A 26,623-nucleotide genomic window follows, 5' to 3' on the forward strand; every position below is an offset into this window, starting at 1 on the left:
TCCGGGTGCTCCGGCTTCCTCCCACATCCAAAGATGTGGCAGTTTGGTGGACTGGAAATTTTAAATTGTCTGCAGGTGTGCATGTGCGTCTGAATGTGTTTGTTTGTCTGTATGTGACCCTGTGACAGACTGGCGTCCTGTCCAGAGTGCACCCCGCCTCATGCCCTATGACTACTGGGATAGGCTCCTGCCCCCACGAGCAAGCGGTGAGTGAGTGAATATTTGAATGCCTCGATGTGGCCGCCTGTTTCCAAAACTTGCTATTGTTTGCAAACAACTTGCTCATTTGATTGTTTTTGGTTCTTAATACTGTAAACATCATGTTAGCATAGCCTAGAATTATGACGCTATGAAGCTAATGGGCCATGCTATTAGCATACAAATTAGGTTGCTCTGAAGTACATTGGTGGAATGCAAGTAATTCAGAAAAAAAATTCAACCTCCATGAACACCAAAACACAAGTGAAGTGTTGCCACAGAAACAGAACTCCAGATTACATCTAACTTAATTATTTGAAGATGTGTTTGCACCACCAGAGTGCAACATAAAGACAAATGGTTCCTGAGTGTCCTGGTGTTCGCTCTCTGAATCCTGCGATGACACTCTGCTCACATGGCGCGACTTCCCACATAATATTTCTAAAAACGAATTACTTCAGGCTACGTGACAACCTGGAGCCAGGAAGAACAAGGTGGCTTCTGTCCGGAATCACGCTCAAAAATACACAACTTGATGAGCTCTTTGGCATAAAAGGTGGCATACTCCATCCTCAGAGATGGGGATGTGGTGGCCATGGTGTAAATGGGGGGCACAGCCGTACATTTTTACCCCAAGACCTTCCAAGTGAAACCGGTTCTGCTAAGAAGACCAGAGTTATTTTCACATCACAAACTTAGAGCAAAGAAGAGGAATAAAGTGGCCGACAGAACCGCTGTGTGGGTGTGTGTGTATGTTTCCTCTAAGCCTTTTTCATGCCCCTCCCCATCAGGCAGGCGAAGATGGTCATCACCATTTTAGGGTTGACCTCGACCAAGTCTTCAGGCAGGGCGTAGACTTTGGCGCCGATCTTCCTCGCCATGGAAATGGCGTACCTGATGCAGGACGGGATGACAGTGATTAGGAATCAGACCATCTTTCAGTTTCCGTGTTCTGTTTTGGGGTCTTAGTCACTACAACCAGCGAGTCTGAACAAAGCTGAGTTTTCTTAATTGTACACTGTGTGCTTGGATTTGTGTCACGTTTTCTTCCATCAGACCTTGTCTATGTTAACATGTGGGTTTTGAATTTACTATAGAAAATATCTGCAAGTTTTCTTCCACTAATGTTTGTAAAAACATTATGGATTCCATAAACTTGATGTATTTACTTTATGGTTTTTACAGAGCGAATCATGAAGGTCATTACTTGGCATTGTCCAGCTTGTCCTCTTCAGACAGACTTCCTGTTTTAACCAAGTCAAAGTTGACACTGTCTGGTTTGAGGGCATCAATCAGGTCCAAAACAGGAAGACTGGTACTGATCTCTTTGTCCTGCAACAAAAATAGCAAACATCAGAAGAACACAAAAACTAAACCCCCATGAGGTGGCGCTGCACTCAAACTACAGCTCCTTTCCTTCTTTCTGACTTTGGGCAAAGAACAAATCATTTACTACAGTAGCAAAACTGAACCCATGTTTTAAAAAGTTAACTCATGAAAACCTTACCTTGAAGCTTTTAATTGATGAACTCTTCGCCGCCTCTTTCAACGTCTTGTTGACCCATTTAATAATCAAATCATCACCAGCCACCTCTCCCTCTCCAAGATCTTCAAGAATATTCAAAGTATACCTGCAGACAGACAAGGAAACTACAGTAAACACTTAATACCACACACAGGGTTATGGATGTCACCCAGTAAGTAAGTAAAGTTTATTTATGCAGTACCTTTCAAGATAGAAATCACAAAGTGCTTCACATAGGAACAAAGAAATTAAAAACTACAGAAACATAAAAAAAAACCAGGCAAAACTAGGTAAAAGCCATCCTATACAAACGGGTCTTGAGCTTCACTTTAAACATTTCAACAGAGTCCACAGAGTGTAGGTCCAAGGGTGAAGGTGGCACCGAAAATGTGCATTCCACATTTTAGGTGCCACCACCTTGACTGCACTGAGTAAGTTAACAGATCAACAGGTTAATTAAGAGAACCACTATAAACAAAGGAAATCACAGTGGATATAGTTGGTACTACAGTAACTGCCTGATAGCACTGCAAGAAATACTAATATATTTTACTACTATAAGTTGCATTTGGTCATGTAACCAGGAGCACTGGAACACCAAATGAAGCTTTGGAAAGAAACTGACAAACACCCTCATATCAAGTTACATGCAACTTCAGCCACACCTGCTTCTACATTTCAAGATTACAGGGATTCCAAGAGACTGTTTCTACATCTTAATTGGTGTCTACCTGAGGTAAATTCAGTTGACTGGTCATGATTTGGAAAGGCACACACCTGTCGACATACATATAAGGTCCCACAGTTGACAGTGCATGTCAGAGCATAAACCAAGTATGACCTCAAAGGAATTGTCTGCAGACCTCTGAGACAGGATTGTCTTGAGGCACAAATCTGAGGAAGGGTACAGGAACATGTCTGCTGCTTTGAAGGTCCCAGTGAGCATAGCGGCCTCCCGGACCCGGCGCCACGAGGGGGCGTTTGGGGGCGACGTCCCCTCACGTCATCAACCTCGCCCCCTCGGATGTGAGAGTTATCAAAAATAAAACTAAAAAAGAAAGAAAAAGAAATACTGGAAAATATAGAGCCTCGCAGTTTCGCGGATGTTTTTAGTCCAATTTTGCATGCTTTTTTTTTTTTTTTTTTTTACACAGTGCATTGTGCTCTGCGTCCTCATCAAGCAGGCTGGTGTTCTGTCGAGATGATGGGACACCTGTTGCGGCACAGCGAAGGGAGAGTACGCGCATTGTGTTCTGCGTGTCTGTTTATTAGAATCTTCTCACCCAGAAGAAAAAAGAGCACCAACAGCTACCCATAACTGTGTTCTTCACTCCGTAAAAGACACCTGCAGCGAGGTGTGACTCAGTGGAAAAAGACGCGGCGCCACGAGGAAGAGGCGCGATCAGAGGAACTGTGAAATACTGGTCAGTCACTATTAATAATTTCTTATGTGTCCAACCTCATAGGTTGATCGTTAAAATTAAATTTGTTAGTTCTAAAAGCCATCATAATTATTTATAGGAAAACGTTCTATTTTTATTTCTCAAACAAATGTTTTGGCCTGAAAACAGGTTGGTCTTATTTTTCTACTAAAGTTGAACTTTGAGAGTGTTTACACACGAGAGAAAAGTGAGAAAATGTTCATGCCTGTTTGAGAAAAGTGTATAAAGTGTATAGTGAGGGGTTTTACAGCCTTAAAATGTCTATAATAATTGTAAAAAATAACGCTGACTACTTTGCGGATTTCGCCGATTGCGGGTTATTTTTAGAAAGTAACTCCTGCGTTAAACGAGGGACGACTGTATGTTTATCTTTGACCCGTTTTATCTTTGACCCAGTTGCGCTGTGTTTGCGCTTGTGATGGAGGGCTGTATGTGGGGTTAATCTACTGTCGTGTCGTTTCTCAGATCAGTTGTTTGTTTGGTTTTGTGGTATGCAGGAGATCACTTGACCGAGGGTCTATACGTTCAAATAATAATTAAAAAAATACTGTCATTACTCTTTACTCTTACTCAGTCAGTCTCTTACAATGGTGTAGCCTAAATAAACGAGCTTTCTTGGAGCGCACCAAATTCATTACGCACGCTCAGAGGCAGGTAGCCTCCGGTGCGCACTTTTTTTTGGGGGGGGGGGGGGCGCCCCCTGTGATAAACTCATCGCCCCCTTAATATTTTTTTTCTGGCGCCGGGCATGCGGCCTCCATCATAAACGGAAGACGTTCAGATCCACCAGAAATCTTCCTAGAGCTGGCTGCCTGTCTAAACTGAGCAATCGGGGGAGAAGGGCCTTAGTCAGGGAGGTGACCAAGAACCAGATGGTCACTCTGTCAGAGCTCCAGCATAGGACAACCATCTCTATAGCATTCCACCAATCAGGCCTGTACGGTAAAGTGGCTAGACGGAAGTCACTTCTTAGTAAAAGGGTTTGCCAAAATGCACTCTCAGACCATGAGAAACAAAAATCTCTGGTCTGATGAGACAAAGATTGAACTCTTTGGCATGAATGCCAGGTGTCATGTTTGGAAGAAACCAGGCACCATCCCTATAATGATGCATGGTGGTGGCAACATCATGCTGTGGGGATGTTTTTTTTTTTAGTGGCAGGAACTGGGAGACTAGTCAGGAATGGGGGAAAGATGAATGCAGCAATGTACAGAGACATCCTGGATGAAAACCTGCTCCAGAACACTCCTGACCTCAGGGACACTGAGGTCAGGAGTACAGTTGCCCCACCACTGGGGCAACTGTTCATTGTTCAGCAGGACAATGACCCTAACAACACAGCCAATATATCAAAGGAGTGGCATCAGGACAACTCTGTGGATGTCCTTGAGTGGTCCAGCCAGAGCCCAGACCTGAATCTGACTGAACATCTCTGGAGAGATCTGACCATGGCTGTGCACAACACTCCCCATCCAACGTGATGGAGCTTGAGAGGTGCCGAAAAGAGGAATGGGCAAAACTGCCCCAAGATAGGTGTGCCAAGTTTGTGGCATCATATTCAAGAAGACCTGAGGCTGTAATTGCTGCCAAAGGTGCATCAACAAAGAGTTGTGCAAAACAAGTATTGAGGGGACTGTGAGGTGCCCTTTATACGAACTGCCACAGGACAAAACACCATTTCTGTGATGGGTTGTACAAACTGGAACAGCCGTCCAACAACTATAAGACATAGATCCACCCTGAGTGCTTTTAAAAATGAGATTTAAAAATGGCTCAAAAACAATCAAACCTGTCAACACAGGTGAGATGTATTGTATATAATTTAATGTTTTTTATTTATTGTAATTGTTGTATGTCTGAGGACTACAGATGGAAAGTAGCTTTTAGCTAAATCTGGCATATTTATGTCATGAAAATGTACAAAGTGTTCATTAATGTGCATTTTCCTCATCAAATAAACAATAAGAAGAAAAAAGGTGTGAATACTTATGCACGTGATTTCTTAGTTTTTTATTTTATAAATTTGCAAAAATTTTAAGAAAAAAAAAAAACTTTTTTCATGTTGTCATTATGGGGTTCCGTGAGTACAATTTTGTGGGGAAAAATGAATTTACTCCATTTTGGAATTTCCAGAAGCACTGTATGTTATCAGCACAGCTTACAAGTTTGATTAATTGAAACTGTAGATCCTTTTTTTTTTTTTTATTTAAACAGACAGGTCAATTTCAGTTCTCACCCTTAATGCACCGACCTGTTACATGCTCCTCATGTAACTACCAGCTAATATACAATTTGTGATTTGGTTAAAGTCTTTTACCCTGTAATCATAATACTGCAATAATAACTTTGGTACCAATCTTCTGCTCTCCCCCCACCAATATTTAGATCAATTAATAAAGTTGTAATTGTCAGCTGCTAATGCAACAGCAAAATTGCTGATACTGAAAGCACCAGGTGTATTTTTGAAAATGTGGTATCTACACTGAACAAAAATATAAACGCAATGCTTTTGCTCACTTTTTACATGAGCTGAACTCAAAGAGCTAAAACATTTTCTATATACACAAAAGACCTATTTCTCTAAAACATTATTTACAAATCTATCTGTGTTAGTGAGCACTTCTTTGCTGAGATAATCCATCCCACCTCACAGGTGTGGCATATCAAGATGCTGATTAGACAGCATGATTATTGCACAGGTGTGCCTTAGGCTGGCCACAATAAAAGGCCACTCAGAAATATGCAGTTTTGCTTTATTGAGGGGGTCGGTCAGAAAACTAGCCGGTATCTGGTGTGACCATCATTTGCCTCCCGCAGTGCAACACATATCCTTCACAGAGAGTTGATCAGCAGCCAAATGCAATAGAATGTGAGCATTTGTCCACTCAAGTCTGTTATGATGATGAACTGCAGTCGTCAAGCTTTCGTGAGATGGTTTCTCAGAGTTTGTGCAGAAATTCTTTGGTTCTGAAAACCGATTGTTGCAGCAGCTGTCCGTGTGGCTGTTCTCAGATGATCTTGGAGGTGAACATGCTGGATGTGGAGGACCTGGGCTGGTGTAGTTACACGTGATCTGCAGTTGTGAGGCTGGTTGGATGTACAGTGGTCCCTCGCTATATCGCGGTTCACCTTTCGCGGTCTCGCTGTTTCGCGGATTTTTTTTAGTGCAATTTTGCATGCTTCTTTTTTTTTTTTTTTTTAACTGTCTGCTGTGCTTAGTTGCAGCCAAAATCTGGCAACAGGTCCAGAGACTACACTCGCTGTTTTGATGCAGAGCGCTCCAGCAGCGAAGAAAAAGCACGCGCATTGTGTTCTGCGTGTGTCTGTTTATAAGAATCTTCTCGCTCAGAAGAAAAAAAGAGCGCCAACAACTACCCATATCACTCGGAAAAAGACACCTGCCCCGAGGTGGAAAAACACGCTGCGGAGCGGCGCCACGATGAAGGCGCGATCAGGGGAATACTGGTCAGTTACTATTAATAATTTCTTATGTGTCCAACCTCGTAGGTTGATCGTTAAAATTAAATTTATTAGTTCTAAAAGCCATCATAATTATTTATAGGAAAACATTCTATTTTTATTTCTCAAACAAATGTTTGGGCCTGAAAACAGGTTTTGATCTTTGGTTTCATTCTATAATACTGGACTTATTTTTCTACTAAGGTTTGAACTTTGAGAGTGTTTACACAGGAGAGAAAAGTGAGAAAATGTGTGTAGTGAGGGGTTTTACAGCCTTAAAACATCTATAATAATTGTAAAAAAAATAACGCTGCTACTTCACGGAATTCACCTATAGTGGGCTATTTTTAGAATGTAACTCCCACGATAAATGAGGGACCACTGTACTGCAAAATTCTTTGAACTGCCTAATGGTAGAGAAATTAATATTTAATTCATGTGCAGTAGCTCTGGTGGACCTTCTTGCAGTCAGCATGCCAATTGCACGCTCCCTCAAAGCTTGCGACGTGTGGCATTGTGCTGTGTGATGGACAAAGGAGAAGTGCTCACTAACACAGATTTAGATAAATTTGTGAAAAATATTTGAGAGAAATGGGTCTTTTGTGCATATAGAAAATGTTTTAGATCTTTGAGTTCAACTCATGAAAGATGGGAGCAAAAACAAAAGTGTTGCGTTTATATTTTTGTTCAGTGTATATCCCTTTCAAATCCAAATATGAACCTACATTCACAAGAAGATTTTACAGACACTTACGAGCTTATCATTTAAAAACGCAGTGAACAAGATGAACTTTAGAGTCACTGAACAAGTGTTTCTGACAATATTTGTATGAACACATCAGTGCTAAAGATATTATTGGTTTAAAGTTTGACTATGAAGACAGACTCACCTCCTCATCAGCTGCCAGACCAGTGCCAGGGTGAGAGTTGGATTTCCCTCGCTCAGGTCCTGACCTCCGATTCCCACCAAAGAGAAACCTGCTTTTTTCTTTCCCAGGTCCACGGCATAGCTGCAGTTTTCAGACTGTCACACACACGCGCGCGCGCACACACACACACAAACACTTACTTACTTTAAGACATTGTGTGAGTCTATGTGATCTCAAACTGGTCACAGAAAGACAGAACAGGTCCTCTCTTTAACTGAGTCACAGCACTTTGAGCAAACGGCAGGATGTTAAAACCTGCAGCCTCTCAGATCTTTGAGTCAGCTGCTGTGTGTGAACAGTGTCATTCAACAATGAGATCCTTCTTGTAAAACACAACGCTCGCTCCTTTGACTATGACTTACTGTTAAAGTTACTGAATTCGGCCATTTCAAGCTCCATTCCTTTATTTTCAGGTTGTAAACTGCTCTTTCATGGATGTAAAGCCATTTGGAAAGTTACCTTTTTTAAATGTTTCACTGTTGATTTAAATGGAGGGTGGTTGACTCTGTCCCATTCCACTGGCACTTTAATCTTTTCATACAGCTGGAGAATCACCATGGCATCCTGCAGGTCACTGCACGCACACACACACACATATATAAACACAACTCCATCATCAGTAAAGTGGCAGCATGTAGAGCCAGGATCTGGTTTCAGACACACACACACACTAGATAATGACCTGTACATATAGTGAACACGTGGACAGGCTCCAAGAGAATTCATCCAATTTCTAAATGTTCTCTCCTCTCTGGTCTCACCTAAACAACAAGAGACAGAGAGAGATGAGCCCAGAAACAAAAAATAATAATCTAATATATAAAGCTGACCGTGTGTGTGTGTGTGTGTTCGCAGTACGCAGTCACAGTAATTAAGCAATTGACACCAAACTTGCTATGGTGACTGGGGGCACCAAGGGGGAGGTCACTGGGGCCCTTAGGTTGAAAGCGTACGTGCGCTTTAATTACAACCATGACCCGCTCACTGGAGCCCTTATTTTCGCAGTTCACGTGGTACTCGGGTCAGGTAAGAAGCATCACACTTTACTTTGTATGTAGTAGCAGCTGGATAGGGTACACTTTAATTAGCATCTGAATGGTGCAGCACACACCGTGTGCGAATTAAAGGCCAGGTTTTTGGAATTATGCCTCCCATGAACTAGCAGGGACATTCACTGAAAGTGGTTGGGCTCAATGTGAAGACACCATGCTTCTCACATGGTCAGCTATATGTAGGATGCTCCTGAGTTGGTCACCCTGACAGACGTTTCATTTGTGCACCTCAGGGTCAAACTAAGAACATTATATATCCCAAGGGCGTAGGTTTGGTCTCAGCTTTGGTAAGGACAATACCACCCCCCCGCCCCCCTGCCTACCACCACCACCGCCTAACCCACTCATACCATTAGACGCACAAGTACAGCATAATACATAACATATGACGACATAATGCTGAATAATTTAACACTTTATTTACATTATTAAGTGTGTAGGCAGACAAACAAATAGCTTAAATAACAAAATTGCACCCAAAATCACAAATCTATTCTATAGGCCTACACCTGAGAGAACAAGACAACAAAAAAAATACTTGTGGAGCTAACAAAAAAAAAAAAACGTTTTTGCAACCAAGATGTATAATCTATTCTCTTCATCAATAATGCAGTTGTAGGTATCGGGCAACCTAATTTGCCAACAAAAAAAGGGCTTTACAATGATATATATGGTGTATTACGGTAAACGTAAGCCTGTGATGTCATAACGCAGAGGAAAAACACGGAAGTTTCACACTAGTGCGCCGCTGATTCTCATTACCGTAAGTTCTCATGTAAGCCCTCACGCTGAAAAATTTCAACACTGACAGCAAGCCAAGAACCCATGGTTTCCAACAGTATGCTATATGTTGCATATATTACGGTAAAGTGCGTTCGGTGACTTTTGAAACGAGGGAAAAGTATGAAAAAGAGCGCAAAAGTGACAGAAACGTACAGAGACAGACAGCAAACATAAATGTAGTAATTTTTGAGGAAAAGGCAGGGTGTTAGTGTCATTTGTGAAGGTGTGTGTGCGTGTTTGTGTGGGTGTGCAGTTTAAGTGTGGCGCACAGCATTGTTCGCAAGCCCCCGCCCTTCTTGTTTTTCTGCACCAGAGCAGTGTTGCCAGATATGAAATATGAAACTATCGTACCAAAACCTCAAAATTATCGTATTTTGGGAGAAATTATCGTACACAAACAAAACGCATACAACGTAGCTATTTTAGCGTTTTTTTTTTAATTTACAAAGAATTTTATGTCACATTTTTAAACAGTAATTATAGTAATGGGGAAACTATGGCACAACAAGAACGCAAATGCACAAGCAAATGCACTACCAGACTAGAAAGATTTTTTTTTTCTGTGAAGGGACACAAACGTGTTAATTACCAGACTAGAAAGAGTTGAATTCAACCTCGAGGTCGCTGTCGTCATCCGATGCCACTTGTGCAGATTTTGTTGAACACAGAAAAAATGTTGATACCTCCATAAGGAACTTTAACTTTTTTTTTATTCTTCTTGTATATCTCTTTGCTCTTGTGTTTTGTTCGTTTGTTATTGCATTTGTTGAAATAAAGTTTCGAAAAAAAAAAGATGTTGGTTGGGGAATCTTCCTGTCACGGCAGAGATTGGATGGGAACTCATTACTTTGTATGGAGAGGGGGCGGGCTTTCAAATGACTGTCCCGGTCGCCCAAAGCCAGCATTTGATGCCGCCTGAGTGCAACACCTGCAAAATGATTCTTGGGTGTCAGAGAGAGATGCGTGTTTGGGCAACCAACTGAAATTATCGTACATATTGGATTTTTTCCCATTATTGATCGTACATCGTACAGAGGGCAAAACTATCGTACAAATACGATAATTATCGTACATCTGGCAACACTGCACCGGAGCCACCCATCCTCTGCGCTCTGGGACCTCCCACTTTACAAATTAAGCACTGCCTGCCACGAGATGCGCTTTGTTTACGTCCATGTGAGAAGAACGTGAGCTAATGAAATTGCAACATGGGTAACCCTGTCATTCTGGCACGTCGAAAACACAAAACGTGACGACTAAAATTATAGTATCGAGTTCGCAAAAAAATAGTGAATGATTTTGTTATATAAAAAAAATATTAAATATTGGTAGGGACTATTTTGCCATCCCAAAATATTGGTTGTGACTTGTCCCTATGGTCCATATGCAAACCTACGCCCCTGATATATCCCACAGCATTGCAGTGATATGACATGCTGTCACCTTTTCTCATCATTCACTGCAGTCTCATGAATGACACAAATTGCTCTGTGAAAATTACTGATGACAACATACACACAATGCAATGCAACTTACTGCACCTTAAATAAAGTGACATGAAATATACAATGACATGGCTAAAATTCTTCTCTATTACCCGTGCATAGAACGGGTAACTCAGCTAGTAATAATAATAATAATGATAATATTATTGTGTGAGAGAAGACACCGTACACAAACTCCACATTCTCCCCGAGATCCTGCTGTATTTGGATACTGTTAGGCATGGAGGTCAGGAACAGAACCTGCTGACTTGTAGAAGGGGGTTCCCATTGTTAAAAAGTGGGACTGGAGGGTATACTCCACTTCTTTCTCAGTCTCCTTTTGAAAAACTCCCAAAACCTGTTCCTCCTCAGATCCACGAAGAACAATGAAGATTCCAGCTAGGTTGTGGAACACTGGACCAAGGCCTTGTTTTTGAATACTTACGAGCCAAGATCTAGTTAGAACTGTGGGTCTTGGACTAAATGAGAAACGGGTAGAAACTGCAAACTTTCTACATTTTGTCAACAATGGTCATGTAGATTTACAAGCAGCTTTTTTGTTTATTTGTTTTGACAATCAATTCCATCTGGCACTTTTCATGCACTTACTCTTCAAAATCCAATCTTGGTTCTCAGGTTTGTTGAGTGCAGGGTATTTGTTAAAAAGTGTGGCTACGAAGGCCAAGTTGAGCTTTGAATTTCCACGAACGACATCACCAGCAGTCACAAACTGCCGGCAGCCAAGACGGTCGGCCTGCTCCAGCATGCTCTCTGCTCGCTTCATCAGATCCTTTTCCTGGTGGCAAACATACAGTTAGATTAAGTGCATTTGTTTAACTTTCAAATATATATATATAAAAAGTATTTTGTCACACTATGCAAGTTGAGTCAAGTCTAGGAGCACACCTTCATGATGTGCTTCACTGCATCCAGGAACATCACAGAACCACCCTGGGTCCTAGATGGCAACCACCCAGGTGGACAAGCAGTCCATTCCACCATTTCTAAAATAACGGTTTTGTCCAGCCACTAAGGTCCCCAACACTCAGGTACCTGTGCATTGGATCATGCCCAGAGAAACGGGCCACATGGCCAAAATGTTGAAGCTGATGCTTCCTCACAATGTGAGTGATAATCGACATCGTCTCTCTACATATCTGCTCATTTGATGCACAGTCATTCCAGTGGTACCCAAGGATCCTCCAAAGAGACCTAGTACCAAAGACATCCATCAAATTAGGTCACTGGTTAGCGTCTAAGTATCACAACCATAGAGTAAGACAGGCAGCACCAGGACCATAAAGACTTGAGCCAGTATTCACAAAGAATCTCAGAGAGCTCCCAACTATAAAGGTTCCTGGCAAAGAATCTTTAGCCTAAGAGTGATCCAGGAAGTGTCAGAGAGCAACTCTGAGACAGAAACTTTTATCTTTGTGAGGAGGTGGGGTTGACCCCGTTGTTAGGTATGACACAGTCTTCCAAGAGCTGCTAGTTATGAATGGACAGTAAAACCAACCAATATATAACCTGAACTGTATGAAGAAATGTGTAATGGTGAAAATAATTTAATGTCATGATGATGAAACTCAGCAAAATTAAATTAATTGTTACACGGCTTCAAAATGTTTGAACGTCCCTCATTCACATTCTGATTATTATATTGATTAGCTTATGTTTACTCTCCTTGCTGTGAGAAGCGCTGGTACGTGCTGCAATCCAAATCAAGAGCGGAGATTGCAGCACACAAGCAAAGTTCTTCTCAAACAGGTGAGTGTTGGAGGCTACCATTTAGGGTATAGCTGCTGGCATCGCTTACATTGATGTTAATAATTGTAGGAATGTTACAGAATTTACATTTTTCCCATAGCCAAGTATCACAATGCCATGATCATCTCAGGCACTATTACTTTACATCCCTGGGTGGGCAAAGTAAGCTCATTCCTGATGAGATCAACCACAAACATTATCCCTGCACCATCAAGCCGGCAGCGTGTTACTGAATCACTGCCACTCAACATACAGAGAATGTCTCTCCTTCCTCTCTGTTTCCGCCATCTTGTCTGTTTCAGACACTCTTAGACTTCTTAAAAGTCCTCCTCCCTCCTTTTCACCTTCAGAGCACTCTTCAGGCCTAAGATGCTTTGTGAATAACTTATCTTACCAAGAGAATATTCTAAGAACTGGCTATTAAGAATTCAAGGAATTCTAAAATTTTTCTTAGAATAACGTCACTAAGAGCTCCTTCTAGCTTTAGGATGCTTTTGAAAACAGGCTGTGAACTCCCCGCCTTTTTAAGCATTTTCCTTATTTTGCCTTCCAGCTTCTGGAGGAGCTCTGCCCTCCATACTCCCCACCTTTTTAAGCATTTTTATTTTTTTGCTTTTCAGCTGACCCCCCTAATTACAGCCCTATTACCCCCCTCCTACTTTAAGCATTTTTTTTAAATGTAGATGTAAATTAATATTCAAAGTTTTCAGCTAGCTGACAGTAGGGCTGTACAATATGGCCAAATTATCGTATCTCAATATTGTCATATACGAGGTCTGTTAGAAAACTATAAGACCTTTTTATTTTATTTTTTTAAAACTATATGGATTTGAATCATGTGCACTTGCATCAGCCAAGCTTGAACCTTCGTGCACATGCATGAGTTTTTTCACTCATGTCGGTTGCATCGTTCGCCTGTGGGCAGGCTTTGAGTGAGCACTGGTCCACCCCCCTTGTCAGATTTTCATTGTCAGGGAAATGGCTGAGCGATTGGAGCAGCGCTGAATCAAATTTTTCCAGAAACTGCGAGAGACAGCCAGGTGGAAACCATTCGGAAGATTCAGACGGCTTTCGGTGAAGATACTCTGGGCGTCACACAGATTAAGGATCATTACAACCCGATTAAAGACGGCCCACAGTGGCGCAGGGCGCGCCACGCTCAGAACGGCTATCGACAGGCTGAAGTGACCAGATCATTTCCAAAGTGAAGGCTGTGTTGATCCGGGATGTCGTCTGACTACCAGATAAATTGTGGAAGAGGTGTACATCAGCACTTTTGCGGCACATTCCACTGTTACAGGAGATTTTGTAATGAAAGACGTGCGGAGGAATTCATGCGTCGTGACGGAGCCGCTAATGCTGCACAACTAAAAGCACATCCGTCATTTATTTCTTGCAACAAGACAGGAGTCCCAGTTAGTCAATTTAATCTACACAAAAGTGACTCACGATTGACATATTGTAATGGCTTTGAGAGGAGTTAAGTGAAGTTGCAGCTTCTGAAGAGGAGTGAAGCAATGAACCAACGAAGCAGCGGATTGAAGCCCTGCTTCATTGGTTCAAGGTTCAAACCAGAGCCGCGCTGCAGAAACAGCTGATTACAGACCCGCTGCAGGTTCTGTAATCAATGTAGAGAAATGACAAACACCATCAAAAACAACGGCTGCTCTGAAGGACCGATAAGGGACTTGTTAAGCAAAAAGGCTATTGATGTCTGGACTGAAGAGGCCACTGAGAGGCTCAGGGACTGTTTCAGAACCACAGACTGGAGCATGTTTCAAAACTCTTATGGTGAAGACATCAACGGCCTGACCCAGTGTGTCAGTGACTACATGAACTTCTGTGTGGAGAGCACTGTGCCCACCCGGAGGATATGGTGCTTTCCCAACAACCACCCCTGGGTGACCCCCAAGCTGAAGGTTCTGATGAACCAGAAGAAGAGGACTTTCAACTTGGGAGACAGAGAGGAGCAGCGCAGGGCAACAGGAGCTCCAGTAGAAGATCCATGCAGCCAAGATGGAGGAACAGCTGGCCCAGAACAACATCAGAGACGTGTGGAGATGCCTCAAGACCGCCTCCGGATTTGGGCAGGGTGCCAGCAGGATTACAGATGGGGATTCTCGGTTCGCAGAGGAGCTAAACAGCTACTTTAATAGCTGTTAGCTGTTTAGTAGCTCCTCCACACCTTCCCCCTGCCTGCTCCCGGCCCTCCGCATGTCTCCAGCAGCCAGCCCTCCAGTCCCTCTGACCCCCCCCCCACCTTCTACCCCCTGGTCACCTCCACTGCACCCCGGACCTCGTCCCTCCTCCCCCGCGACTGTATTCAGCACCAGCCCACCTCAGCTCACACCTCAGCTCCCCCTCTCACTGTAACTCCAACCGAGGTGAGAGGCCAGCTCCTGCGGCTGAAGCAGAGGAAAGCAGCAGGACCTGATGGGATCTCCCCGAGGCTGCTGAGGACCTGTGCAGAGGAGCTCTGTGAGGTCCTCAGCCACATTTTCAACATGAGCCTCAGCCTGGAGGTGGTCCCTACCCTGTGGAAGACCTCCTGTGTGGTCCCAGTTCCCAAAACACTGCACGCCAATGAACCGGCCCACTACAGACCAGTTGCCCTGACCTCCCACCTGATGAAGACCATGGAACGGCTCGTCCTGTCTCACCTCCGTACCGTGGTGAGGGACACCCTGGACCCACTGCAGTTCACCTACAGGCCCAACATCGGGGTAGATGACGCTCTCAACACCAGTAAGACGGAGATAGTGCTCGACTTCAGGAGGAAACCACCACCTCACCCACCGGTGAACATCCAGGGGGAGGACATAGAGACTGTGGAGAGTTTCAAATACCTGGGTGTTCACCTCAACAACTCCACAAATCATGTGCAATAACAACTCGTTTTCAAATCCCTGCATTAATGTCACCTTACCACACCTAAACTTCATTTCACATATTGTAAAGAAGATGCTCCTTTTCAATCCCAATCATGTTATATATATATATATATATATATATATATATATATATATATATGCGTGAGTTTTTTCACGCCTGTCAGTTGCGTCATTCGCCTGTGAGCAGGCTTTGTGTGAGCAGTGGTCCACCCCTCTCATTGGATTTTTATTGCGAATAAATGTCTGAACGATTTGGAGCTTTGCTGCATCAATTTTTTCCAGAAACTGTGAGAGACCTCCAGGTGGATACCATTCGGAAAATTCAGATGGCTTTCAGGGACGATTTTATGGGGATTACACAGATTAAGGAGTTCTCCAGCCGGTTTAAAGACCACCCACAGCTGCTGAGAGCACGCCGCGCTCCGAGCGCCGATCGACAGGCTGAAACAACCAGATCATTTCCAAAGTGAAGTCCTGTGAGACCAACACAGAGGTGGTTTTGTCCCGTGCCATGAGCGGCACGGTGGCGCATCCCTCTGTTTCTCTTTCCATGAAAAAAACTCCTCTAACAGTGGAATGTGCCGAAAATTACTGATGTCCACGTCTCCTGCCATTTTTGTGTAAGTCAGACGACGTCCCGGATCAACAAAGCCTTCACGTTGGAAATGATCTGGTCGTTTCAGCCTGTCGATCGGCGCTCGGAGCGCGGTGCACTCTCAGCAGCTGTGGGCGAATGACGCAACCGACAGGCGTGAAAAAAACTCATGCATGCGCACGAAGGTTCAAGCTTGGCTGATGCAATCACACGTGATTGAAATCCATATGGTTTTTGAAAAAAATAAAAAGGTCGGATACTTTTCTAACAGACCTCGTGTGTGTATATATATATATATATATATATATATATATATACATATACACACACATACATACATACACACACACACACACACACACACACACTCAACAAAAATATAAACGCAACACTTTGGGTTTTGCTCCCATTTTGTATGAGATGAACTCAAAAATCTACAACTTTTTCCACATACACAATATCACCATTTCCCTCAAATATTGTTCACAAACCAGTCTAAATCTGTGATAGTGAGCACTTCTCCTTTGTTGAGATAATCCATCCCACCTCACAGGTGTGCCATACCAAGATGCTGATTAGACACCATGATTAGTGCACAGGTGTGCCTTAGACTGTCCACAATAAAAGGCCACTCTGAAAGGTGCAGTTTTGTTTTATTGGGGGGGATACCAGTCAGTATCTGGTGTGACCACCATTTGCCTCATGCAGTGCAACACATCTCCTTCGCATAGAGTTGATCAGGTTGTCAATTGTGGCCTGTGGAATGTTGGTCCACTCCTCTTCAATGGCTGTGCGAAGTTGCTGGATATTGGCAGGAACTGGTACACGCTGTCATATACGCCGGTCCAGAGCATCCCAAACATGCTCAATGGGTGACATGTCCGGTGAGTATGCCGGCCATGCAAGAACTGGGACATTTTCAGCTTCCAAGAATTGTGTACAGATCCTTGCAACATGGGGCCGTGCATTATCCTGCTGCAACATGAGGTGATGTTCTTGGATGTATGGCACAACAATGGGCCTCAGGATCTCGTCACGGTATCTCTGTGCATTCAAAATGCCATCAATAAAATGCACCTGTGTTCTTCGTCCATAACAGACGCCTGCCCATACCATAACCCCACCGCCACCATGGGCCACTCGATCCACAACATTGACATCAGAAAACCGCTCACCCACACGACGCCACACACGCTGTCTGCCATCTGCCCTGGACAGTGTGAACCGGGATTCATCTGTGAAGAGAACACCTCTCCAATGTGCCAAAACGCCAGCGAATGTGAGCATTTGCCCACTCAAGTCGGTTACGACGACGAACTGGAGTCAGGTCGAGACCCCGATGAGGACAACGAGCATCCAGATGAGCTTCCCTGAGACGGTTTCTGACAGTTTGTGCAGAAATTCTTTGGTTATGCAAATCCATTGTTTCAGCAGCTGTCCAAGTGGCTGATCTCAGACGATCTTGGAGGTGAACATGCTGGATGTGGAGGTCCTGGGCTGGTGTGGTTACACGTGGTCTGCAGTTGTGAGGCTGGTTGGATGTACTGCCAAATTCTCTGAAACGCCTTTGGAGACGTCTTATGGTAGAGAAATGAACATTCAATACACGAGCAACAGCTCTGGTTGACATTCCTGCTGTCAGCATGCCAACTGCACACTCCCTCAAATCTTGCGACATCTGTGGCATTGTGCTGTGTGATAAAACTGCACCTTTCAGAGTGGCCTTTTATTGTGGGCACTCTAAGGCACACCTGTGCACAAATCATGGTGTTTAATCAGCATCTTGATATGGCACACCTGTGAGGTGGGATGGATTATCTCAACAAAGGAGAAGTGCTCATTATCACAGATTTAGACTGGTTTGTGAACAATATTTGAGGGAAATGGTGATACTGTGTATGTGGAAAAAGTTTTAGATCTTTGAGTTCATCGCATACAAAATGGGAGCAAAACCAAAAGTGTTGCGTTTATATTTTTGTTGAGTGTGTATATATATATATATATATATTTTCTATTTCTACCTCGTTTTTTATGTGTTGTACTTTTACAAGTATTATTATTATTGCTTATCCTTGCACACGCTGTTTGATGAACATTTTCCTCTACTTGCACCCACCTTGTGTGTTTTTTAAGAGCTGACGTAACGTGAATTTCTCCTCTGTGAGATCAATAAAGTTTATCTTTATGTCAGTGGACCGAATAATTTCTTAACGATACCCGAAAAGAACCGGTTCTCGATACCCAACCCTACTCATGACTCCATCAGCTCTTCCAAGGCACCAAATGATCTCAAAGACCAATGACAAAGAGACATGTAGTATGTCACTGCAGAGATAAGTGAATGTCTCTACAAGTTCAAGTCTTTCACCACATACAGATACATTTCTGATGGCCAAGTCCAGGAAGTCATTAACAGCCTGAATCTTAGCCTTCATCTAGAACAATCACAAACCCAGACACCCTAATTCCTCACTCAAATGCTGCAATCAGACTTGATTCTGCAAAGATCACAGCATATTGTGAAATCAAGGTTGGTAAACCTGTCCTCTCTAACAAAATCACCAAACCCCACCTGACACCCAGTCCATGCAAGCAATGAACAGTGCAGGAGCAAGAGCACACAAACTCAGAATCTCTGCCTCTATTCTGCACAGCACTCATATAGTATCTGTGTATAGGTTGGCTATGATGTCCAGTAACTTCTTGGGGATCCCACAAATTTTCAGGACATCCCAAAGAGCAGTCCAATCAACTGAATGGAATGCTCTGCGAACATTAACAAAGGCTGCAAATAAGCACTTCAGATATTCACGTTTGCATTCTATGAATACTCACAGAGATAAAATGCGACAGTTGACTTACTTGGGCATGAAGACAGACTGTTCTGGTCGCTAAGCAGCAAGTCGCTGGAACCGAATCCTATTAAAAAGAATCCTTGCAAGCACCTTCCCTGGCAGAGGGAGCACTGTGATACCCTGAAAATTGTTACAGTCCATATGATCACCCTTTCTAGACTGGGACAACAAGCCTTTGCTTCCAGTCTGAAGGGATGATACCCACTCTCCCAGATATACGAGTAAACAAAGGCTGTCTGCTATGCCAGGATAACAGCATCTCCACCCACCTGGAGGAGCTCAGCTCCAATGTCAGAGGTCCCTATGCAGTTGAAGAAAGTGATAACATACTGTAAATAAAATTCTTTTCCAATTGCTGTCAATTTCTGAAGAATCATTTTAGCATTTACACTATTGTAGAAATATTTGAATGAAACCTGAACTACCAGGTGAAATGTTTTCAGTATGTGTAAGCAGTCTTGGAAGGTGGTGATTTACCAACTGCTGGAAATATTTATGCTGTTAATTGCGGTTCTTTTCTAAAATCTTTACAATGTGTAAATTTTCTTGAATGGTGTAATTTTTTGTGAATTTCCCCCTGCAACCTTGTAATTTGGGAACATGCCTTATTTTGGGTGAGTTTCACTGTTTCCACCACAAAAAGTGGATATTTTCCTCAAAAATTCAAATTTTCAAAATTCAGTGAGAAACTTTTGTGAGTTGTGTTTGAATCAAAGAAAACCATCAGAATCAAATCCATCAAGAACTAAAAGAGAAGCACTTTTTATGAATTGTGGACTGACAATGGATGCTTGGCCATAAGATTAGTTCACAGTTGGTTTGAAAGAGTTAAAAAAAAAAGAGAGAGAAGAATTCCAGATCAAAGAAAGATGGAGGAAGCCAGGTCCTGTGAGGTGGTTTATGGAACAACCTAAGCTGTTATCTATTTGTCATCAAAATACGCCCTCACGTGTGGTTTTATGTCCAGGAAGAAATTATTTCACTTCAAATAGACAGATTGGGGCTGTGTCTGTCCTGCAGACGCCCCTGACAGGACCGTCATGTTGAAGAAAGATCTGTGCCACAAGGCGAGACTCCTGAAGTCATGAACTTTGAGTAGTGACCAAAAGAACAAGGTGACAGATGCAAGCGGCGGAAATAAGATTCCTCCTTTGGGTGTCTGGGTTTACACTCCCGGACAGGGTGAAAAGCCTGAATATCCAGGAGGGACTGAGTAGACCTGCAGCTTTCAGTTGAGGTGGTTCGGGCATCTTGTGAGGATGACCCCTGGTCGCCTCCCGAGGGAGGTCTTCCAGGCACATTCAACTGGAAGGCAATTCAGGACATGCTGGAGTGATAGTATTTCCCAGCTGGCTTGGGAATGCCTCTGATTTCTCCGGGAAGAGTTAGAGGATTTGGCTGAGGTCAGTGAAGCGCGGGGGGGTGCTGCTTTGTCTACTGCCACCACAATGATATGAGTCAGAAAATAAATTAATGCATAAAGAACTTAAACTCATATCCTACTTGTAAAATGCTCCTTTGAGAAGGTGAAAGTTTAATGCTTGGCTCCCAAAGACTCGAGTATCTATAGATGCGTCACTTACATACAGGCCGTCCATATCGATCTCTATCTGCAGGACGTCCTCTTTGCTGCCGTCTGGAGCGATCTGCTGCAACAGGTAGAAGTATGCCTCAGAGTCCTGCACAGAGACAACAAAATGAATAAGTAAAATCACAGAACGACACAGGAAAAGTCAATCACTTTACAAACATGTATTTTCCTGTTCAGCGCATCGTCCATTTGTCCGGTTAATGTACATTGAAACATATGTCAGGGAGATGTATGGTAGCAGTGACAGCAAGTGTAATAATGTACACAACATACTTAATTTTTACCCAGTTTTACAAAACCAAATGTTAAAAATGCAGCCTGTTGCTGCACAAAAAACAGTGGATGAACTGAACATGCGATTGGAGAGCTCAGCTCTTTGTTGAGCACCAATTTGACAGGATTAAATTCTGGGCAGAGGGTAAGTCATTAAATACACACTCACCAGCCACTTTATTAGCTACACCTGTTCAAATACAGTAAATACCAAATCTATAGGGAATTTGAAGGAGATCCAATGAAATGTAGTTCTCTGGGCAAAAAGGTCAGTAAGCATGGCCTGACTGATTAGAGCTGAAGAACTCAACCAACATATGCAGAAGAGCATCTCTGAGCAAACACATGGACCCTTGAAGCAGATCAGGTCAAAAGGGGAGAGTACAGTCAATTCAGGCTCACCAAAACTAACCAGCGAAAGATTGTTTGGTCTGATGAGTCTCAAGCACCTTTGTCACATTCAGGTGGGAGGGTTAAAATATGAAAGCATGGATGTCTTGTATCAATGATTCAGGCTGCTGGTGATATGGACACTGTGCAGTGCAATCGTGTCAAAATCTGAGGAATGTTTCCAGCAGATTGTTGACTTTATGCCACCAAGAATTAAGGCATTTCTGAAGGTAAAAATGGGCCCACCTGGCTCACAAGGCAGTAAATACTGAGTGCATATTAATATTAATTCTGCAAAGAACAGTGGGAAAATATTCAACCATTGTTTTTCCAGAAGGTTGATGACCGGTGGTCGGCACCCAAAAATGTTTACATGCACAGTGCCAGACAAAGAGAGATATACATGCAGAGAGATAGATAGCGATAAAGAGATATATTCTTCAGTTTCATGAGAGGCAAACTATCAAGTTACAAATGAGTTTCATCTGTGAAAAAAAAAAATGTAGACCACTAATACAGAGATAACACAGAAGATTGTTACAGTGTGTACAGACAGGCTGAATTCAGTCTGCGATAACACTGGATGCTACTGCACTTCTTTGACAACATGCACAGCAGCTTTATTTGTATGTGACAGACAGTATACAATCACAATACGGTAAAAATTAGGGGTGCAACTGTAGTCCTCCCTCACAGTTCAGTATAAACCACAATTTCAAGTTCATGCGACGATCCAGTCCAGTATCCTCATACAGGTATAGAAAAATAGGCTCCTACAAAATTAATAAGATGTAATAATATCACTTGAAATGCTTAACAACTGGCTCTCTCTCTCTCCTCTTTTTTTTTAAATAAATAAATAAAACTAGACACCCCATGGTTCAGTACAAGTAAAACTTTGCAGTTTCTTAGTTTCCTGTTACATCTGTAGTATAAATGTACTCAACTCAAACTTTACATATAGAGCACATTTAAAACAAGCAGAATTGACCAAAGTGCTGCACACATTAAAACAAGATACAGTAATTAATAAAACACAGCAATACAATAAATGCTAATACTGAAATACATAATGCGGTGTTATCAAACAAATAAAAATGAATGAAAAATAAATTAGAAAATTTGCCAGAAGTGCACTTAAGTTTGGTTAAAAGCCAGAGAGAAGAGGTGACTCTTTAAAGAAGGTTTAAAAACCTCAACAGAACCCGCAGAACGGATGTGCCAGGGCAGGTTGTTCCAGAGCCTAGGGGCCGCTGCCACAAAGGCTCGGTCACCCTTAGATATAGCCTCATTTTTGGGGTGACCAGTAGCAGTTGATTTGCGGATCTCAATGCTATGGCATGGGCGTAGAAATGGAGGAGCTCAGAAAAATACTGTGGGGCTAGACCATTAAGAGCTTGAAAAACAAACAAAAATTTAAAATCAACTCTAAAAGCAACTGGAAGCCAGTGCAAGTGAGGCAGGAGATATCTAACTAAATCACAATTCAGCATCGTAAACATCAAAGGATTCTACCTTAAAACAGTGTAAAACTCCACTTACTGTTAATAAATGATGCTGCTTTAATGTGTAAAATAATTCTGAAAACTGTTAATCCTCATCCTGAACACAATCAGAACTCTGCCAAATACAAAACATTTTAATCTGGTTTTTAAAAAAGCTGCGTTACAAGAGAAAAGTTTGGAGTGGTCCATTCATAAAAAAACTGTCAAAGCACAGGTCCTGCTTGCCTGACACCTTTTTGACTGTCTGACACTCCAACGATGAGTCTAACTTCAGAGCAGTAATCATCTTTAGATATTTTCAAGTATCCACTCTTTTTGACCAAAGATATCCAGGTACCACAGGTTAAGGTCCAGCTCTCATCGTTTGTCACCCCAGGCAACAATGGACATTTCTTGGCATCTGGTTTCATCTCAAATGGATTTTATTCATCCAAAAAGGAAGGGAAACATACAGCAGTCGGGTAAGAGATCCATCCATTTTCTATACCCGCTTACACCAATTGAGGGTTGGGGGGGAGGTGCTGGATCCTGCCCCAGCAGTCATAAGTCATGAGGCAGGGTACACGCTGGACAGGACGTCAGTCTGTCACATACACACACACACACACATTCACACCCGCACGTACATCTCCGGGCAATTTAAAGTTTTCAATCCACCTAACCTGCATGTCTTTGGATGTGGGAGGAACCTGGAGCACCCACACAAACACGGGGAGAACACGCAAACTCCACACAGAAAGGCCCAAGTGGGAAAGGATCCCATCATGACCTTCTTGCTGTGAGACAACTGTGCTAACCACTAAGCCCCAGGTTAAGGGGCCCAGGTAAGAGATATAGTTTACAAATATACTGTTTTGGAGCGTTCCAGACAACTGTTGTGCATTTCCCAGGAGGTCGCAATGCTGCACTGCACATACATTTTTGTGACCTGAAGACTCCGGTAAACCCATCTGTAGCACCAAAACAGTTCATCCACATGAACTGAAGAATATCTAAAAACATTTCATATTTTCAGCTTTGTCAAATTACATCTTATAGACAATAGTTCTAGACAAATGTATGTTTCAAATTCAGAAAGCTGAGATTGTCTTGAATGTTTTGACATGCAGAATTACTATTATACAAAATGTAAGTACCTAAATGTGAGAATTATTGAAAGTATAGCAAAAAGAAAACACCCTTGGACCACAGAGGGTCAAGCACAAGTCCATGTGTATGAACAGTTGATAAATGAAGACCCAGGAATTCACTAAAAACCTGAATTGTAGTCTTCATCCAGGATGGTCACAAACCCATACATGCCAAATTTGTAACTGGCTTCTCCGCCATGGTAACGTGACCTTCTAGGAAAAATGTGTCGTTATTGTGATTCGGGCCATTATCTGGCAGTCTGAAGGAATGAAATCTGACACTTTGTCGTCTTTTACACTTTCTAAAGACAAAAGCACATTTCAAAAGTCTCTGGCCTTATATTTTTCATGCGTTTCTTACTTTTAAGTAATGTTCCATTTACCCTTTTCATGACATTCTTATATCACCAGCTAATCCTCTTTTTAGAATGTTTCAGAAAAGCACAAGCAATTTAATTTATCTGGTCAGCAAAGATTGTTCCTTTGTGTTTTTGACAATACAGGAACATTTACTTACCTTAATATCACCAGAAAAGTTGGAAATGGTTTTGCTGCCAGCTTTCTGTAAATGAAAGTTGACCCAGCGCAGCAGGAGCTCCTCAGGACTGAGTTTCATCAAATCTTCCAGACTTTCCCCTTCCTGAAGCAGCGCAGCTAATGCTACATACAAAAAAGACAAAACCAGACATGACTTGGCTGTAAAAATATGTATAGTGAATGCAAATTAGGTGTACATGTTAAATAACAGGTGCATTTTTAATACACCTCAAGATGATATCCTAATCATTCCATCTGATGTTTGTCAATTAGAGCTGCAACAACTAATTATTATATTAATAATCAAATATTTAGATATTGTATTCACTGTTTTGAGCCCAAATTCTCTGATTTCAGCTACTTAAATATGAACAGTTTCTTCTCTAAGTGAAGTGAATATTTGTGGACTTCATCTTTGCCTTTTGGAAACACTGACAAGCATTTATCTCCATTTTATGGACCAAACAATGAACTGACTAAACAAGAAAATAATCAAAAATAATTGATAAAATCAGTTGCAGCCCTATGGAATAAGTCACGACTCCGGCAGAGGCAAAACTGTATGGAAGATTTTCTTCCTTAAAGCAACTCTCGAATTTCTGGCATTTTATATTATTTACATGTTTACATTGGGTCCAATTTATGATTTCTTGGGAAGTCAACCAAATGATTAATAAACTTATCAAAGAATAATTAACAGATTAATGGAAAAGTTTAAAATCGATCAATCAAAAAAGTTTAAAATCGACCAATCAATTAAAAAAAGCCTACCAATTAATTAATTATAAAAATAATCATTAGCTGCAGCCGTGTTGTCGCTCTGTCATGGTGCTGTGTGTTTATCTTGCACACACCTTCATTGCGGCTCAGTTCTATATTAGCAAACAGTCCTATCTTGATAATCTGCCAGAGGAGTCCTAGCACCAGATGAGGTTTTCCTTCTTTCAGATCTCCAGCTCCAATATTAACGACTTGGCAGCCGATGGCTGATGCTGAATTCAGAGCCAAGTTTAAATTTTCCTGGCGAGAAGAAAAAATACACATAAACTCACGAAGAGCACAATCAGTTAAAGATGAATTTTGAGAGCGTTCAGGTTTTAGGTTGCCACCAAAGGAACCAGACACGTGTTCGGTGACATTCAAGGACGAGCACTGAAGGTACCTTTTGACCTTTAATCAAATCTAGTAAATCAGTAATTATTCATCTAATCAGCTTATCCAGCTGGCTAATCATCACTGTAAAGCCACAGAATGTGAAACTATTTTCAGTGTAATAACAGTGGGGTCCAATTCCTTACATCTCTGAAACCACCACCTAAGGTTTCTTCTGTATTTATAGCGTTTTAATTTTTCTGAGATTATTTTTCTCTATATGTGTTTTGTGACCTTGACAAAGCCTAGAACCAATTACCCTGAGGTGGCATTGGGGGCACTGTGAGAGTATGGGGTGCCAGTTCTATTGCAATGTGCCCTCTGGTCTCTAACCAGCAAAAGTAGAAGTTGTGTGTGCACTTTTCATCAGACGTGGCAACGGTCTCATCAGACGTGGCAACGGAGAAATTCAAGAGGATTACCATAAAAAGCCCATTTTTGCATGGCTCCGTTTCTGATCCATTTACATTCGCACCCACTTTCAGGTAAAATCATGCCGTTGAGAAATTTCAACAAATACATATGAGTAAAGGAAAACAATGTAATCAACATCATTTTTATTCTCAACATTTCTCTCAAAACATATCCATTATGGCTGAATCATCTCATTTGTTACCACATTATAAAGTTTAATCAATATCTACAGATATGTACATTCTGCACAGCAATGTATCCATTTGTGCCATGTAACGCCTTTAAAAACATCTATAAAAGATATTAAAAAAGGGTTTGGTTTTTTTTTGGAAATAACATTGGAAAGTGGTCATGACATTCATTTATGCTTATTTATACCTCTAAGACCATTTGCATAATTAATATCAAGATACAACTCCACATTCATTTGTCAGTAAGCACTTTCACACAAATGCATCAGCCCAAATATGTATGCACTCCAGAGTAGGAATGAAAATTCACCTTCTTAAAGATGATCATCTTACCAGGATTATCCATCCCTCCTACCCTGGCATATAAGTTTTCATGACTTCAACCAAAATGGAATAGTAAGGGGTTCAGGTCAAAATAATATATTATACTATACAATTACAATCCTACAAAATTATGAGT

The 26,623-nt window shown here is 42.0% G+C and overlaps 1 protein-coding gene across 1 annotated transcript in view; it reads right to left on the reverse strand.

Moving 5' to 3' along the window:
* Window positions 1–252: 252 nt before the first annotated feature.
* LOC117521007 (plastin-2-like) overlaps window positions 253–26,623 on the reverse strand; it is a 59,156-nt gene continuing 32,785 nt past the window's right edge. Inside the window, exons 7-16 of the mRNA XM_034182335.1 lie at window positions 25,261–25,426; window positions 24,387–24,529; window positions 20,564–20,659; window positions 11,482–11,668; window positions 8,236–8,314; window positions 8,013–8,127; window positions 7,515–7,648; window positions 1,706–1,829; window positions 1,406–1,530; window positions 253–1,092 (exon numbers count right to left, since the gene is read on the reverse strand). Coding sequence (XP_034038226.1) covers window positions 960–1,092; window positions 1,406–1,530; window positions 1,706–1,829; window positions 7,515–7,648; window positions 8,013–8,127; window positions 8,236–8,314; window positions 11,482–11,668; window positions 20,564–20,659; window positions 24,387–24,529; window positions 25,261–25,426 — 1,302 coding nt within the window. The 3' untranslated portion in view covers window positions 253–959. The remainder of the gene's footprint in view (window positions 1,093–1,405; window positions 1,531–1,705; window positions 1,830–7,514; window positions 7,649–8,012; window positions 8,128–8,235; window positions 8,315–11,481; window positions 11,669–20,563; window positions 20,660–24,386; window positions 24,530–25,260; window positions 25,427–26,623) is intronic.

This window comes from Thalassophryne amazonica, chromosome 11 (genome assembly GCF_902500255.1).
Source record: "Thalassophryne amazonica chromosome 11, fThaAma1.1, whole genome shotgun sequence".
Taxonomy (NCBI): Eukaryota; Metazoa; Chordata; class Actinopteri; order Batrachoidiformes; family Batrachoididae; genus Thalassophryne; species Thalassophryne amazonica.